This window comes from Lolium perenne, chromosome 7, assembly GCF_019359855.2.
Source record: "Lolium perenne isolate Kyuss_39 chromosome 7, Kyuss_2.0, whole genome shotgun sequence".
Taxonomy (NCBI): domain Eukaryota; kingdom Viridiplantae; phylum Streptophyta; class Magnoliopsida; order Poales; family Poaceae; genus Lolium; species Lolium perenne.
The window spans coordinates 190,372,279-190,391,072 of NC_067250.2; the positions used below are offsets into that span (position 1 = coordinate 190,372,279).

General features: G+C 48.4%; 2 protein-coding genes across 3 annotated transcripts; both read left to right on the forward strand.

Moving 5' to 3' along the window:
• The first annotated feature begins 1,463 nt into the window (after window positions 1–1,463).
• On the forward strand, window positions 1,464–1,814 carry LOC139833795 (uncharacterized). Its single transcript, XM_071824141.1, has one exon. The coding sequence runs from the start codon at window positions 1,464–1,466 to the stop codon at window positions 1,812–1,814; it is 351 nt and encodes a 116-aa protein (XP_071680242.1).
• An 11,995-nt stretch (window positions 1,815–13,809) lies between these two features.
• Window positions 13,810–17,185, forward strand: LOC127326256 (G-type lectin S-receptor-like serine/threonine-protein kinase B120). Of its 2 annotated transcripts, none has more exons than XM_051353108.2 (7): window positions 13,810–15,148; window positions 15,353–15,454; window positions 15,526–15,716; window positions 15,797–16,007; window positions 16,103–16,340; window positions 16,427–16,577; window positions 16,653–17,185. In XM_051353108.2, the coding sequence occupies exons 1-7, from the start codon at window positions 13,840–13,842 to the stop codon at window positions 16,944–16,946; spliced, it is 2,496 nt and encodes an 831-aa protein (XP_051209068.2). In that variant the 5' UTR covers window positions 13,810–13,839; the 3' UTR covers window positions 16,947–17,185. The 2 variants fall into 2 exon arrangements, with proteins under 2 accessions (XP_051209068.2, XP_051209069.2); XM_051353109.2 differs by having other exon boundaries at window positions 16,490–16,577.
• Window positions 17,186–18,794: the final 1,609 nt, after the last annotated feature.

The following is an 18,794-nucleotide window of genomic DNA, read 5'->3' on the forward strand; positions in this document are numbered from 1 at the left end:
CATACCACCTGTATTTCACTATCTCTTCGCCGAACTAGTGCACCTATTAGGTGTGTTGGGGACACAAGAGACTTCTTGTTTTGTGGTTGCAGGGTTGCATGAGAGGGATATCTTTGACCTCTTCCTCCCTGAGTTCGATAAACCTTGGGTGATCCACTTAAGGGAAAACTTGCTGCTGTTCTACAAACCTCTGCTCTTGGAGGCCCAACACTGTCTACAGGAAAGGAGGGGGAACGTAGACATCAGGGACCAGCCAGCTGTTCAGAGGACTTGGAGGATCGGCCATCATAGCAGCCTCATGTTCCTTAGTCATTGTTTCAATCAGAAGATCGCGATCTTCAACACTTTCTTCATCAGAATCTCGCTCCTCAGTATAGGTATCTTCAGTTACCGCAACGACATTCTCAGAAATGATATCACAAGTTCTCCCATGCCTTACAGAGTCGGTTTGACTGCCTCCACCTTGAATTTCTGAGGATTCTTCAGTATCTGTGCGCCTCTGCTCAAATCTAGCTCTCTTAGGGGATGGAGCACCAGAGCTTGCGCCAACTGTGATAGTAGTGTTGTTCTTAGGAAGGCCACCAACAATGATCTTGTCAATCTCATAGAAGAAGTCGTAGAAATTGTCTCCAAGGCAACCTTCAGCAGAATCAGGGATCAGCTCCACATCCCGACAGCCAATCAAGACCCTAACATACTCAGGCTTATGAAGAATAGCAGCATCCAAGTCCAGGGAGACACCGACCAGGGAACCAGCATAGAAGGCAGTTTCTTCAATTCTTTTGTCCAAAGGGATATTGCTAATTTTCACTCAGGCTTTTTGAAGAACAGCCTTAGCACCCACAGACGTTGTCCAGGCAGAGAGTCGTATAGTAGCTTCAACAATCTTAAGGCGCATCGATGAACCATAATATACAGCTCTCTCCACCTCCCTTGGCGTGGGGAATCTCATGATGAATTGACTGGGACCAATAGTTCTTGCACTGCATCTCCAACTTTCACCAAAAGCAATGTTGAATTCGTGTTCAATCTCCCTATGAGTAGCACATCCCTCAATCACAGTGATCACCACACTACTAGCCCTTTCCTTGTTTTGCTTAGCAGTACTTTTGTTAGGCATGAAGAAGAAACCACGACCAGAAACCGTATCCTGTTCTTGTGTCAGCACTCTTTCTCATTTCTGGCATGTGCATCTTCTTGGCTTCTTGATTTGCACCTTGTCAACTCTTCTCTATTCTGTTAGAGCCCAGCAGATCTACTGCATCAGTAAGATTGCGGCATGCTGCAACGTATGTCGGCCAATCTCCCTCAGCAGCCTTGGTGCCCATAAATTGGAGCATACCAGCCTCGCGCTGCGCACGCGCTAGCTCTGGTTCAGCCGCGTCGACGATGGCAGGGCTTGGAGTGGCCTTGACCTGCAGTTCACGAGTGACAAATGTGCATTCTTCTTCACATCCACCACCATGACAGTGGGTAACGGCCAGCGTGCCCTGTTCTGGGAAGACCGCTGGATCAACGGACGTTCTGCGACTGAGATTACACCTCTCCTACATAGCTGTATCCCAAAGCGACACCGCAAGACCAGAAAGGTTGAGGACGGCCTGCAGGCAAACCGCTGGGCATCAGACATACACAACATAATTGACATCCCGGAGATAGGCCAATACCTGTTGCTCACGGCGCTCACCGCAGAGCCGGATAACCTGCACTGGAAGTGGAATGGGAGCGGCACCTACTCTGCGCACTCTGCCTGCTTGGCAAACTTGCATGGCTCCGTCGCTTGCAATGCCTGGAAGCTCACCTGGAAGTGCTAGGCGCAGCTGCGCGTGCGCTTCTTCTACTGGCTGGCCAACCTCGACCGCTGCTGGGTGGTTGATCGCCCCAAGTTGCCCGCTGTGTGACCAAGGGCTGGAGACGATCCATCACCTGCTCCTGGAATGCCCGTTCTCCCGGCAGGTGTGGCATGAGGTTTTCTCTTGGTTGCCTCTCAGTTGCAGGCTGCCTGACAATGACACTGCACTGACTGACTGACTGGTGGCACACGGGCACACGGCCAGGCAGAGCACTCTGAAGCCAATGCACAAAGGTCTAACGTCTGCCACCTTGCTCATCCATTGGATGATCTGGAAGAACTGCAATGATTGGGTCTTCGAGGATGCCCGCCCCTCATCAACACCTTGGTCGCCAGTATCAGAGATGAGGCTGCCCTATGGGCAAAACCCGTAGTCCTAGGAGGAGCCATCTTACCGCAGGCTGGGGATGTCCACTGATTTTCTGTTTTTTGTCCTGTAAACTTTAACTGCCTCATAGGAGGATTGTACCAAACTCTTATCTTTCAAATGGAATGAACTGTAAGTCTTTCGTGCTTTCTCGAAAAAAGCAGCTTGTGCTGCCATTGCACTGGCTGCTAATTTCTCTTTTAGCTACTTTTTTCAGCCTCCGAGGCTGCTGTTACACTGCCTGCTAATTTCTCTTTTAGCTCTATAGTACTGTTTGCAGCCTCCAATGTTCTTGTTACACGTCCTACTTCTTCCCTAAGCAAGGTAAACCTAAAACCAAAACATTACAAATAAATATGGACCAGTATGCGGCCTAAGGCGACGTGGGTTGCCCGATCTCACGAATTGACCGAGGGAAAGGCGGGGGAGAGGAAGAACACGAAGAACACGGCGATGAACACGATGAACACACGCAAACACGCACCAACCCGATACAATTCCGGTTTACTCCCGATAGCCCGAACCACTATCCCGATAGAATCTCTCAAGGGAGAGACACACGGTAGAATCCCCGAGAGGAAGATCGGTATACGATTGGTGGAATCACACGAGTGAGAGACCGGTGGTAGAATCACAAGTGTGAGAGACTAATCATATAAGGAGTGCCTTGTACAATAGATTTGGATAATCTAAGGAGGGGGTTACCCTAATCCCAAAGGGATGGTGGAGGCATGAGCCTAATTCTCTCAAGTTCAACTCTACCTAATGAAGGGGGAGGTGGGAGCCTATATATAGGGAGCCACTAAGGAGGGGTAGTTTAAGCATACAAAGAGCATAGTGGGATGGTTCAGCTTATGGGCTTCGTAGCGGGGGCGGTAGTGCCGGCGTAGACAGGGCGGCAGTGCCGTCTTCCTTCGGCATCGAGCGGGGAGGCAGTGCCGACCATTCCGGGGCGGTACTGCCGGCCTTCCTGGACGTATCTCCTTCTTCCGTCTCCTCTTCCATGCTTCCGTGACGTCGGACTTCAGCGTAGTTCTTGATGATGACCATGATGAAGCGTAGACCGTAGGTCGGGCTACATCATCTCCCCCCACTTGAAAAAGAGTCGACCTCGACGATGAGTCTTCATGAATGTGTAGAGGAGGTAGATGACACCAACGCTTCAGTGTCCCTTCACTTGTCAAGAGCCCTATCAATAGCACAAGAAAAGCAAAGGAGCAATCAAAGCGTAGCCAAAGTTCAATGGATTTAGGAAGAGGGCGCAAGTAGAAGGAGGTCACCTTATCAAAGTGTCGGTGTGCTCTCATTGAGAGGTCTTATGTAGTGGAAGTGTGCGGGCAAAACCTTTCATTGGAGCTCACTTGTATCATGCTCTCAAGAGCTCTTTTTGTCAACTCGTGCTCAATCGAGGTTGACATTGGAGTTTGGGTACCTACACACATGTTAGACAACAAGAACGTGTGTGCATGGTATATGAACACATCATCCATCATGATGTTCCATTTCTTTTGCACATCACCATTAGCGTTAAGCCAAGCATCATAATAGATATGGTGACTATGCGGAGTAAACATGGGAACATGATCAACATGGATATATGCAAAGTCTCCAAAATTTGAGAGAGCTATGGGGGCAATCTCGTTCACAAGCATATTAACATCATTGCAAACCAAGCATTGGAAAGAGCAAGTATTCAACATTTTGGTTGCACTAATGGGAGAATATTGCAAGCATGTAGCACAAAACATGTTCAAAATTTTATCATTGTTGTCGACCAACCTAGGGAAAGAGAATTGTTCGGCAAGGTTGTCACAACACAATCATTATTATCAACATTGTGAGCAATACATGGGAAAGAGAAAGTGTTCGACATATTGCAAGCAATGGGAGAGAAAGTGAAACTCTCATAGCATGGCATGGTCATGTTATCACAAGCAATCAAGTCCACATGATCAACAATGTTGGCACAAGTATCACAAGGGAGAGTGAAAGAAGCATATGACATAGCAATTGTATCATCAAGATCATGCATGCACTCATAAGTCATCATGTCCACTAGTGGGATCATGGCATCATCAACACCCATATAGGTACCTTTGTATTCCCGCTCATATGAGGTAGGTGTTGTGGAAGTGGTAGGCTCGATGTGGCCTCCATGTTCATCTTCAATCAAGCATGGTGTGATATCATCATCTTCATGCACCATGTACATCTTCTCCATGATCGGCGTCTCGTCATCCATGGTACCTAATGAGACACAAGATAACACACTAGAGGTAGAGGGTAAGTTGTTAGCACTTGAAATGGCCTCACATGACCTATCAACTACCACTCTCATCTCACTTGGTGTATCGCTCATGTTCTCGAAGTGGAGGCACTAAAGCTCACATATGATGGAATCGCTCATCTCACATATAGTGGAGTCGCTCATCTCACATATAGTGGAGTCCCTCATCTCCATGGCAATGGCGTCGTCGATGTCCGAGAAACCTAGCAAAGAGGAAGACAACACAAGAGGAGTAGAGGTTAAGTTGTTAGAAATCGAAACATCCTCACTCGACTCATGGTGTGTATCACTCTTGCTCTCAAGGTGTTTGAAGTAGGATTTGCACTCGGCTTTGTCTTGGAGGGTCATTTTGGCCTCTCGAGCATCTAGCTCGGCGAAGTATGCTCTCATCTCGGCTTGCTCTTGTGGGGTCATCATGTATATATCTCACTAGGAAGGTGTATATGTATGTGGTGGAAGGAAAGCTACACAAGTATCTCACCTATCAAGAAAGTATCGAAAAATGGTTCAAGTCAAGAGCAAAGTCAAAATTGTACCGGGGTTACTCACACACACACTCAAAGCACACGCAAAAGGCTAGGAACTCTATATGTGGTGGGTAAGGAGTGGATAGCAAACGAAAAAGATCAACGGAAAAGTCTATTGTCAAATGTGGGTAAGATCCAAAGTCAAATGTCAAGAGTGGTGATCTATGTCAAGAAAACACGGAAACACACACAACGGAGAACAATGGGGTTAGCGCGACCAAGGAAGTGAGCAAGTGACAAAGATGGTCCTAACGAAGACTATATGCTCGATGTCACGCCAACACAAGAGAGACCGTAGCTTGGTTGCACAAGAAAGAAGCAACAAGATTTGCACAAATGCCACTCTTCCCTTTTCTCTCTTAGTGCTCACAAGCTTTGCACTTCTCGGTATCGGTGGACACACACTCTTTTCTATTTTTTTTTCTTTTTTTTCACTCTTTTTTTTCACTCTTTTTTTATCTATGCTTAGAAGCTTTATTTCTCTCTATGTATATGTCACACTTTTCTTCTTTTGTGTATTTTTTCTCACCGAGCTTGCTTCGGAGCTTCGCTCAACACAACACACACACACCCTCTCACGGTCGTGACACTTGTGCAATGCTTCGCAACGCTCGGAAAGCCACTCTCAATGGGATAGGTACGCAAAGGAAGAAAGGGGCTACAAGGGGTAGGGAGGCAAGTTATACCTATTGACGTTAGGCGGTGTCAAGCACACGAACTTGCGATGGTGAAGTGGTGGTGTCGATGATGATGTCGAGGTTGCGCCGGAATCCAGGGTGCCAACGGTGTCGTCGCGGTGTTGATGTAGGCGCGGAAGTGGAATAGACGACCGATGCACTCCAAATCGGAAACCGAGCAAATTAAGTCAATGCCCGAAAAGTTGGGTCGAAACGAGCGGTCAAAAGTTGGGCTCCAAAAATCATGAAAAATTAGAGATGGGCTATGTGGAGTATTTGGGGGATGCTGTTAAAATTTGGAGTCAAACGGGCTCCGGAAAGTTGTCAAAATTTGGGGCAAAAAGGGGAGTCAAAATGGTGCGAAAATTGGGTCAAAACTGGGAAATCCGGTCATGGGGCCGGTTGGACCGGGTCTGGGGCCGGACCATCCGGTTGCCGCCCGGTTGCCACCCGGTCCGAGCAATTTTTTGCGAGAAATCCGGCGTATGGTCCGGTTTGGCTCCGGTTGGAGTCTGTCGCTGCCGAGCTTGCGCGGGTCGAGCGGACGGGCGGCCTGGGGCGAGCGGAGCAGGGGTGGCTTGGATCGGGTGTATCGGCTACTCTTTGAGTGTTGCGTTGCTTGTCTTGTGCTATTGATAGGGTTCATGATAAGTGATGCCACATTCAAGAGTTGTTGTCATCTCCCACCTCTACCCGTTCATGATGAGTTATCGTCGAGGTCGACTCTTTTTCAAGTGGGGGGAGATGATGTAGCCCGACCTTCAGTCTTCGCCACATCATATGCATCGACGCCGACATGTCACGCAAAGGTGAATCTTCTCCTTTATGCGTGCATACAATTACCTATGTGGAATGGTATGCTACTTCATCCTCCGTCATATGACCATGATAGGAATACATCGCCAAGTACGGAGGAAGTGGAGGATGCCATGGATGCTCGAGGACTCAAGGCCGAGGTCGTGGAAGCATGGAAGAAGCTCCAGGCGCAGCTACACCGGAGTCGTCGGCCTCGCCAACTCACAACGGAGTCTCCGGCCCATGAAGATCAAGACTGGAGTCTCCGGCCTACATACACGAGAGTCTCCGGACTATGTGAAGCGCTAGCCACAAGTCAATTAGGGCCAAGGCCCATGTACCCCCTTCTATGCCTAAACTACCCCTCCTTAGTGGCTCCCTATATATAGGCTCCCACGTCCCCCTTCATTAGGTTAGAGTTGAACTTGAGAGAACCTGGCTCTGATACCATATGATGAGATCTAGGATCCCGGGAGTGGCCCGATCTCGTGGTTTGACCCCGAAAACCAAGGGAAGAGGTGGGAGAACGCGAGGATCACGAAGAACACGAAGAACGCCGAGACTCACGCACGCACACCAACCCGATACACCCGATGCTTACCCCCGTGGCTCGATGGACCACGCCAATAGAATCTCCGAGGAAGAGGCACGCGACAGAATTCCCGGAGAGAGATTGGGGTTGGAGAAGAAGAGCTTGATGAGGGAGAGAGAGTAGCTTGTACTAGAATCTCACTCAACAAGATCCAAATCAACAACCAAGGTGCCTTGATTACAGAGGGATGATAACCCTAGGGAGACTAAGCTCAAAGGTAGGTTTGAGTTCAAAACAAGTCTAAGGGGTAAAGGAGGGGTCCAGGCTACTTATATAGGCACACAGGGCCAGCAAGGGCGAACAGGTACGCGAATGGATAACTTAAGGCAGTTTGGTGGGGCATTCCCGTCAGACCCGGTTTGGATCCGGTCTGACCGGGCCTGTGACCGGGTGGTCCGGTCCTGGGTCCGGTCGACCGGGCGCCAACCGGGAATCTGCGAGGTTTCCGGTCTTTGTCCGGTACGAGGGAGCTGCGCTGGTTGGCGCCCGGTTGACCGGGCCTGGGACCGGGTCGTCCGGTCGTGGGGCCGGTCTGATCGGGTCCTGGTCCGGCCAGCGTCCTTCTCTTCCTTGGAGCGCTTCGATCGACGTCGGGTTCGGCTTCGCGATCATCTTCATGTCCAGCTGCTCCTCTCCTTCCCTTGGCCATGGCGTGTCCTCCTCTCCGGGGTCTTGATGCGCCTTGTACCTAATGACACATAACACATCGGCATGAGGTAGCATTCCGTCCAAAGGGGTACCAAGATCAAGGGTGGTGAGGAGCGAGTTCACCTCATCATGTAGAGCTTTAACTCGGGCTCGTGTCATCGGTCCACTTGGGGGACTTGTTGGTCTTGGTGTAGCGACGTCGGTGAGCGGGGCTACATCAACCAGCATGTTTTTTTTTCAAAAGGTTACTGTTACTATGAAGGTCAGCCCCACGTTACTGTTTATTTTCTAATACCCATGCCTATATCATCAGGATCAATTGATTGGGTGCAGTAAAACACTACATTTAAGTCAAAGCTAAGCACTCCGGTTCGACAGTGCCATACGCTCCGTCGTATACGAGTAGAATAAGCTAGCATATATTCCAGTAGGAGTTAGAACCGAGTTGTAGTTCGAGTCGGTTTTGATGTCCTGGCATATATATATGCCTCCTTGTAAGATACACCGTGAGTTGATCAATACAAAGGAAATCAAAGGCACGATATGTGCCTGTGGCAATCCAAACTATTCTTGTGTCGCGTGTGTTGTGCTAGATAGAGATCAACAGATCAAGGCTAGCTGGTTGGTTTGTACGTGAGCATCTCAGCGGAGTTGCTGATCAGTACGTGCATCGTCGTCTCGCTAGATCGCTTCGTCGCGGATCGTCGGAAAGTATTCCAGGGTTATTGGGGCTATGCTAATAATTTGTATCAGAGCGGCGAGAGTACTGCCGGGTCTGGACCAACAATTGGTATTAGAGTGGCGAGAGTACTGCCGGGTCTGGACCAACAAAAGCTGATCACGTACTTCCACAGAACGATCCAATCGCATCAACGAATGTGAGACAAATGTGATGTAAAATGATCTACATTTTGTAGGATACATCATACATGCTAATATTCTTGTTAAAGTAATATGCTTGTTGTATTACCAGGGGGCCAAAGACCACAATATATAGTACATGTACAGGTGCACATATGCAGAAAGCCCCCTAAAATATGAGGAAACTACAATAGACATATATATACATCTAACACCCCCCTTCAAACTCATGGTGGATCCACAACACTGAGTTTGGAGAGTAAGAAATCATGCTGCGTTCGACTTTGTGCCTTCGTAAAGAAATCCGCCAACTGCAAATCTGAAGGCGCATAATGAACCGCAACAACATCATCATGTACCTGTGCACGTGTGTAAAAAGCATCAACACCAATATGCTTGGTCAGCTCATGCTTAACCGGATCACGTGCAATACTGATAGCACTTGTACTGTCAGATAAAAGTGGAGTGGGTGTCGTAACAGAGACCCCAAAATCTGCAAGCAACCACCGTAACCAAGTCACCTCAGCAATCAATAAAGCCATAGGCCGCAACTCAGCCTCAACACTCGAACGGGAAACTGCGACCTGTTTCTTCGTCTTCTTAATGTAGCATCCGAATAGCACTGGAGCTGGAGAGAGCTGGAACGGGGAAAGAAAAGGCGACGAGTGATCGTGCCACGAAGATAACGAAGAACACGGAGGACATGACTATAGTGAACAGTGGTAGGAGCTGAGACAACCGACTTTAATATGAACAGGGTAAGAAATATCAGGACGAGTGACAGCAAGATAAACAAGACTCCCAACAAGATGGCGATAACGGGTGGGATCAGGAAGAGGATCACCATCAGTAGGACGAAGCTTAACATTAAGCTCCATAGGAGTATCGACTGTGCGCTCATCCCCAAGAGCAGCACGAGCAAGAAGATCCTGAATGTACTTTTCCTGAGAGATAGAAAAGCCATCAGAAGAGGAGGAAACCTCAATGCCAAGAAAATAGCGAAGAGGACCAAGATCAGTCATAAGAAACTGATCACGAAGATGAGCCTTGACGAAGGCAATATACTCAGGATCATCACCAGTAATGATCATATCATCAACATAGAGAAGAAGAAGAGTACGTCCACGAGGAGAAGTGTGAACGAAAAGTGCTGGATCATGAAGACTAGGAGAGAAACCAGCAGCAGTCACGACAGAGGCGAATCGCTCAAACCAGGCACGAGGGGCCTGTTTGAGACCATAGAGAGAACGTCGAAGACGACAAACCATCCCATCGGGAACAGAATACCCAGGAGGAGGCTGCATGTAAACCTCCTCACTCAACTCGCCATTAAGAAAAGCATTCTGAACATCAAGCTGGGAGACAGACCAGCGGCGAACAGAAGCAACAGCAAGAAGGGTACGCACGGTAGTCATATGAGCCACAGGGGCAAAAGTCTCATCATAGTCACGACCATGCTCCTGCTGAAAGCCACGAGCCACAAGACGCGCTTTGTAGCGCTCAAGAGATCCATCAGAGCGAGTCTTAATTTTATAGACCCACTTACACGTGATGGGACGAACACCAGAAGGGGAAGAAACAAGATCCCAAGTGCCTGTGCGCTCAAGCGCAGCGATCTCCTCAGCCATGGCAAGCTGCCATTCAGGATGACGCTCGGCATCCCGATAAGAAGTCGGCTCGGAAACGGCAGAGAGACCATATTGACTGAGAGAGTAACGAGATGGAGCACGACGCTGACGAACAGGCCGGGAAGGGGGAAGCTCATCTGCAGAAGACAAGTCATCAGAAGAAGAGGAAGAAGGGACAACATCAGAAGGAGCCGAAGCCGGAGAACGAGGAGTACTAGGTGGACTAGACGAACGAGAGGATGGCGCCGAAGGGGACGCATCAGAAGTAGGAGGGAGGGGAGGAGGGACAGCAGGGGGTGCATCCAGAAAAAGAAGAAAAGATATATCATCCACCGGGTAAGTACCCGAGGTGGGGCGAGGATAGAAGGGACGCGTCTCATCAAACGTGACATCACGAGAGATGCGCATCCGACGACCAACGGGGTCCCAACAGCGATAGCCCTTATGCTCATCACTGTATCCGAGAAAAACACACTCAACAGACTGAGCGGTCAGTTTGGTGCGTTCGCGAGGAGGCAGAAGGACATATCAGACGCAACCAAATGAACGGAGAGTAGAGTAGTCTGGAGAAACACCAGAGAGACGCTCGAGAGGAATGCCACCCTGTAGAGCAGCGGAAGGCTGAATGTTAATGAGGTGGGCCGACGTAGCAACAGCCTCAGCCCAGAAATGTGGCGGAAGAGAAGAAGCAATCATCATAGCACGGGTGGTCTCAAGAAGATGACGATGCTTACGCTCGGCGACGCCATTTTGAGCATGCGCGCCAGGACAAGAAAACTGAGCGAGGGTGCCCTCCTCAGCAAGGACACCACGAAGGTGCTGGGAGATATACTCACCAGCAGAATCAGCACGGAACACGCGAATGGGTGAGGAATACTGAGTGCGGACCATGGCCGCAAAACGCTGATAGATAGAAAGCACCTCACTGCGAGAGTGCATGAAAAACACCCAGGTGTACCGTGAAAAATCATCAATGAATAAGATATAGTATCGATGGCCCCCTTTCGAAGCGAAGGGAGCCGGACCCCAAACATCTGAATGGACTAAATCGAACGGTCGCTGAGAGACAGACACACTAGTAGGATAAGGAAGCTGAATCTGTTTGCCTAACCTACATCCCTGACAGTGTAACGACCCATCTCCAGAGACAGACCCCAGAAGGCCACGATGAACCAAAGACGACAGGCGAGAGTCACAAAGGTGACCAAGACGATGATGCCACTGCTGAAAAGAGCCGGTGACAGAGGCAACAACCGGAGGAGAACTGGCAGATGGAGTGGCAGCGGAAGGAATACGAAGCCAGTCTAACTCCCAAAGCCCCGGAGACTTACAGCTACGAGGGCCAGCTCCAACCAGGGCATGTGTGCGACGATCCTGAACCGCACAAGACTCAGCGTAAAAAATGACGCGACAACCAGAATCGGTGAGCTGGCTAGCAGAGAAAAGGTTCATCTGAAGATGAGGAACATGAGAAACATCAGGGACAGAGAAAGAGGGAGTAGAAAGGGTGCCTCTACTAGAAACAGGGATAGATGTACCATCAGCCGTGACAACACGGACAGGAGAAATAAGAGACCGAAGAGCAGACAGAATAGAAGACTCAGAGGTCATATGAAAGGAAGCTCCAGAATCCAGATACCACGGGGACGTACCTGACTGTGTAGAAACTAGTGGTCGCGCAGTGCCGAAGAGCGATCCACGAGAACCAGCGGCGCCGGCGAGAAGAGTGCAGTAGTAGCGAGCAGACCACGAAGACCCCTGAGAATGTCCTGATCAGAGAGTGCAACCGCAGAAGATCCTGAAGAGCCAGCCTGCTGACGATCCTGGAACTGCTGACGTAAACTGGAATCCCAAGCATCAAGCAGGCGGTGAAGCTGCGCTATCTCATGCGCAGAGAGGGGTGCGACTGGAGAGGTCGACGTATAATCAGGTGCCGACGAGAAGGTATCACCCACACGCACAGAGGCCACCAAAGGGGGCGACGGAGAGCAACATGCCGATGAGGACAGAGTTGGCAAAGCGCGGTCAGAACCATGTGAAGAGGCCGCGAAAGTCAATGTAGAGCGGCGGGCCGACGTAGACGAAGTCGGCGAAGCGCGGGCAGAGCCGCATGAAGAGGCCGCAAAAGTCGGTGAAGCGCGGGCAGGGTGGCGTGAAGAGGCCGCAAACGGCGACGAAGAACGGCTAGCCGTCATACACGGAGGCAGCGGACAAATACCAAGTATCGAAGGGAGGCCCAAAGATAAGGCGAGATCAGCGGAAGAAGACATCGGCTAACAACAGCCGACGATAGTATTTTTTTTTTGTTTTTTTTCAGATCGAAGTCAACGAGCAGGGAGAACGGAATCCGGAGCGGAAAAAGGAAGTCCGGCGCGGAATCGGGAGCGAGAAGAGCGGGCCTAGCGGGCCAGGGAGATCCTAGGCGACGGGCGAGACTCCTGGCGCGGGCGAGCGACCCGCTGGCGACGGGCGAGCCTCCGTGCGCGGGCGAGCGACCCGCTGGCGACGGGCGAGCGACCCGACGAAGATGTGGCTAGCGACGGGCGGAGCTCCTGCCGCGGACGGAATCGATCCGGGGAATCAAGGCGGATGGCCTGGCGCGGGCGGAGGAGTGCCTGGCGCGGGCGAGCCTCCTGGCGCTGCGAGCGTCGAGCGGAGGAAGAGCCGCGGAATCCACGAAATCGAGGCGGACGACCGGGAATCGAGGAATCGAGCCGGCAATAGAGGAGATCGACCAGGTCGAGGCGGGGGACGAACGGGCGACCGACAAAGAGTGTAGAGAGCGCCGGACGGAGGAAGTCGAGGCAGATCGATTAGATCGAGGACGGGGGCGGACGGACCGGCGACGGATGGAGATGAACAAGCAACCTCGGCCGGGAACTAGGGGATCAATTTTTGCTCTGATACCATGTTAAAGTAATATGCTTGTTGTATTACCAGGGGGCCAAAGGCCACAATATATAGTACATGTATAGGTGCACATATGCAGAAAGCCCCCTAACATATGAGGAAACTACAATAGACATATATATACATCTAACAATTCTATACATGAAATTCATTTTGTGCATGTATCCGTTTGCACAATATACTCACCGGATTCACATCTTAAAACTAGCCTGATAGAATTGTATATATTTCCTCAACTCAGCATCTATTTAATACCACATGTTTTTCCTATCATTTCCTATTATTGTTTTACCCATATTTACCTATGGATGTATAATATAGAATGAAGCGTGGATATTATGGAATAGGACTGAATTCTTCATCTAGGTAGAAGAAAATTCAGTCATAAAATAGATCTTTCTACATTTCTCAAATTCTTTGTTATGAACACTTCAAGTGGCCTAAAAGTAGTAGGATGCTTTCTGTTTTGTAGTTCCAGCAAAATATCGCAGTACGATTGGTAGCATTTGCAGCAAACGTGACAGCAGGTGGCAGCAGTAATTTTGGAACAATTGAACTACTCGTTCATTCCTTGGAGTCCAAAATATCCAAAGGCATCCTCGCGCTCCGATAGCTTCTATATATACCCCACCCCCATGACCCCTACTTTGATATACGCCCACCACTCCGCTGCCCCTGCAAACAGAAAGCCAAGAATGCCAATGTATTCCCTTCCCGTTTATGCTATTCTTTTGTTTCTTTCATGGCCTTTCAGTTCAGTGCTTCTCTGTGCATCTGATCACCGCCTTGTCCCTGGCAAGCCGCTCTCCCCTGGTAGTGTTATTGTCTCTGCAGATGGCGTATTCGCCATGGGCTTCTTCTCCCCATCCAACTCCACCAAAAAACATCACTATGTAGGCATATGGTACAATGGCATCCCAGAGCGCACCGTGATATGGGTCTCCAATCGTGCTGCACCAATCACCGATATTTCCTCTGCAAATCTTGCTGTCACCAGTAGCTCAAACCTAGTCCTATCTGACAGTAATGGTCGTGTTGTTTGGACAACAAACAACAGCAACAGCAGCACCAATTCCTCGTCAGCCGAAGCCATGCTGGACAACACTGGAAACTTCATCCTCCGGTCATTGGCTGATAGCTCCATACTATGGCAGAGCTTCGACTATCCCACTGACACTCTCCTACCCGGCATGAATCTCAGGCTGAGCCACAAGATGCACCCACTGCAGCAGCTCGTTTCTTGGAAAAGCCAACAGGATCCATCCCCTGGTGACTTCTCCTACAGCGCAGACCCTGAACACCTCCTGCAGAGCTTCACCTGGCATGCCTCAAGGCCACACCGGCGAAGCCCAGTGTGGACAAACAACCTCGTTCCTATGAACTACATGAGCAGATCCAATTCTACCATATACATGGCATTACATCCTGCCGGTGACGAGGTGTACATGTCTTTTGGCATGCCCACTGGCTCCTTCGTTGTGCTGGTCAGGATGGAGATTGACTACTTAGGCAAGGTAAATATACTTATCTGGGAGAGCAATATCTCAGTATGGAAATCCCTGTACGCACAGCCTGAGCAAGAGTGCAATATATACGGCTACTGTGGTCCGTACGGTTACTGCGATAACACGCAGATCGTACCAGGTTGCAAGTGCCTTGATGGTTTCGAGCCGAGAGATCGTAAAGGCTGGATTGCTGGAAGTTTCTCCCAGGGATGCCGCCGGAAGGAGGTGCTAAGGTGTACACATGGGGATGGTTTCTTGACCTTTCCAGGCATGAAGGTCCCTGACAAGTTCCTCCATGTCCGAAGCAGAAGCTTTGACGAATGCACAGAGGAATGCAGGAGCAACTGCTCCTGTGTCGCATATGCTTACTCCAAATTGAACAACATGGATATTGATGGAGATGACACAAGGTGCCTGGTATGGACAGGAGATTTGATCGACACGGAGAACTGCATCCAAGGAGGGGAGAACCTCTATGTTCGGAGTAACAGATTAAGAGGTAAGATTCCGTGATTCTCTTTGCTTGGTTGCTTATGTTAGTAGATAGGTTCTTTTCAAGAGGCACCTATTGAAATTGGATAACCTTGGCCTATATAATTTTTGAAGCATTAGAAAAGGAGAGGCGATGCGATAATTATTCTGACATGGATGTGATGATTGGCATCGACAAGCTGTTGATTCCCCGTGAATTAAATTTTTGCAGGCAGCAAGAGAAAAATCAACACCCTAGAGATTGTTTTACCAGCTGTGTCAAGTTTGCTCATTCTCACATGCATTGGTCTTATTTGGTTTTGTGGCTTTAGAGGTAGGTATATTGTTTTTGTTCTAATTTCTATGTCCTCTCTTCCCAAGAAACTGAAGAGACAGTGCCCATAGTCCTCACAGCTAACCAAGGAAGCAAGATTATGTGGAAAAGGCTGAGTCGTGGAGATGCAAGCTCTTTTAATGAACATGCTGATAGGAACACAGAATTTCCTGTTTTGAGCTTCAGAGAAATTGCTGCTGCGACAAATAATTTCTCTGAATCAAGCATTGTTGGCCAAGGGGGGTTTGGCAATGTTTATAAGGCAAGAATTCTCTGTACTTATAATTGGATTATTAATGGAATATGTAAACCTGTCTGATTCATTAGTAACACATTTTTCAGGGAACGTTGGGAGATGGTATGGAAATTGCTGTGAAAAGGCTCCGTGTAGGTTCTGTGCAAGGAGCTGTGGAGTTCAAAAATGAAATAGCCCTGATTGCCAAGTTGCAGCACAGAAACTTGGTCAAACTCGTAGGCTGCTGCAAGCATGAAGATGAAAAACTATTGATTTATGAGTACCTACCAAACGGAAGTTTGGATGCCTTCATTTTCGGTATGTTTTTCTCACTCCTTGCAAAATCTCACCAGCTTTTAGTCAAAGTAATACACATGGTGATAAGATGCTTGGCCTGATTCTGTTCTTGGCAGATGATGCCAGAAAATCACTGCTAAACTGGCCCACAAGATTTAAGATAATCACAGGTATAGCAAGGGGCCTCCTTTACCTCCACCAAGATTCCAGAATGATGATGATTCATAGAGATCTCAAAGCTAGCAACATATTGTTGGATGCTGAGATGAACCCCAAAATATCTGATTTTGGTACGGCTAGGATCTTTGGTGTCAATGAACAGCAAGAACATACCAATCGAGTCATCGGAACATTGTGAGTAGTGATTGATTTTATAATTTCATTGTCTTTGTGCTTCAACTGGTTATGTTTATAGTTTCTATGGTTAATGGTCCAAGCAGTGGCTACATGTCACCTGAATATGCAATGGAAGGCATCATCTCGGTGAAATCTGATGTGTACAGCTTTGGCGTATTACTCCTGGAGATTGTGAGTGGCTTGAAGATAGGCACTACAAGCCCAACCAGACGCTGTCGAAACCTTATAGATTATGTAAGTGTTAATTTAGTGCTCATAACCTGTTGAACTCCTACAGTCCAGACAATGGCATGATTGATTGTTTTGCAGGCATGGAGCTTATGGAAGGATGGGAAAATTTTAAATCTAGTTGACTCGTCGATTATTGAGGGTTGCTCTCTTGATGAAGCTGGACGGTGCATCCATATGGGACTCTTGATGGTGCAGGACAATCCAAATGCTCGGCCCCTCATGCCTTGGGTGGTTTCAAGCCTGGATAACAAATCCATAGAGCTCATGCCGCCAAAAGAGCCTGTATGCGTTGCTCATCGGAATTATGGAACTGATGGAGTAGGGGAAAGCCATGTGAATCAGATGAGCCTTGGAAATCTAAAGGGGCGCTAGGAATCAACTGGTATTTGTGGAAGGAACAACCTGTTATCGTATTAAGTTAAGAGAAGGAAAACAATAGCGAGCATATCTTTTATGTAAGAAACTCTATGTTGAATGTGTCCTGTCCTTGTGAACCTGATCCCCCCATGTACACTTTCTGTTCTTCTCTAGACTGGTTGTGTTGTGTCACCGTCATGATTGTAATTGTGCTCATATTGTTAATAATAATAATTATAATAATATTATTATTATTATTATCACCATCATTATCATCAATTCATCATCATAATCATCTGAGTGTATTGTATATTTTTTCTTCTCATTTTATTTTCCATGTAACTGCCACACAAGATAGCTAGGATGGGGACATATCAGGTGAAAATGGACATGTTCTGCAAATCTGCAAATTCCTGCTGTCAGCCCTTGGATCATGTACCAACGGCTTGATTGCAGTCTTCATCTCACCAACCAGTCGATGCACATTTGTAGATCCGTGGAGTAATTCCCGGAGCTTCCAAATGTCTCGTCCTCACGATTTGGTGATCGGTTTGGACAAACCTATTTCCATTCCGATTTGGATCACTGACTGAAAATTTAATTACTCCGTGATCTTAGCATAAATAAAAAGAAAAAAATCCTGCTTAGTTCGATTTCACGGATGAGCACGCACATGGATCATGGAGTTTGGATTTATACAAAATCATGAGCAAAAAGAAAGGAAAACGCTTCCAATCAGCCCACCGATTTAAGCCAGAAAATCAGTCGTTCCTCCACGCAACCCACACATAGGCGGGTCCCACCATATCTTACTCTAACGCTGGGTCGCTGCTGGCCACACAAATCTTTCTTCCTCATCTCTTTCTACACACCTAGAGAAGCAGCACATCGCTGCGACGCTGCCCAACTCCGGCCCCGGCGAGTGCACCACCCAGGTCCCTCCCGGCGAGCACCCCGCCTCTACTCCTCCCCTAGCGAGCACCTCCTGCTCCTTCTCCGGTGAGCGCTCCGCCCCTATTCCTCCCCCAAGCGCTCCGCCCCTATTCCTCCCCCAACGAGCGCGCCGCCGCCGCTCCTGCCCCGACGAGCGCGCCGCCGCCGCTCCTGCCCCGACGAGCGCGCCGCCGCTGCTCCTGCCCCGATGAGCGCCTCCTGCTCCTCCTGGCGTATGCACCGTCTGATCCCCATCCAGCTGCGCCCCAACCACCGGTGCTGTTGCCGGCGCGGGCGCTATTGGTGGAGATGGCCAAGTAGGTGTGGAGGCAGCAGACAATATTTTTTTTGTTGGTTTTACTGTTACCTATTGTTGTTAATATTTTGATGATTTGTTGTAAATATATTTTATGCTATGGGAATTTTTTTTGTTGTAAATTTGTTGTGGATTATTGTTGTAAACACTTAAATTATTTGTGGTTTTCCTGCTACTTATTTGTTGTAAATATGTTACTGATCTAGTATGAAAGCTAAGTATTATTGTAAACACCCAAATATAAAAATGTTGGTTTTTGTTGTTAATTATTGTTGTAAATATGTTACTAATTTGGTGTAAAGATATTTTATGGCATGAAAACTGACTATTTGTAAACACCCCAAAAAATTGTTTTTGCTCCTAGTTTGTTGTTGTAAACATATTGGTTATTTGTTGTAAAGATTGTTTGGCACACAAAGTTATTAGTGCTGAAACTATTTTTTTGTAAAAGTCATTATTTGAGTATTGTTGTAAACATTGTTTTGTTGGATTACTTTTATTGTAAACACTCTAACATCAGCACACCGCAGTGACAAAAATATAGTACTAGGATACCTCCACCCTGCAGCCAAACAGCTAAAAAGCGACAGCGCATGCAGGAAAGCGACATGCCT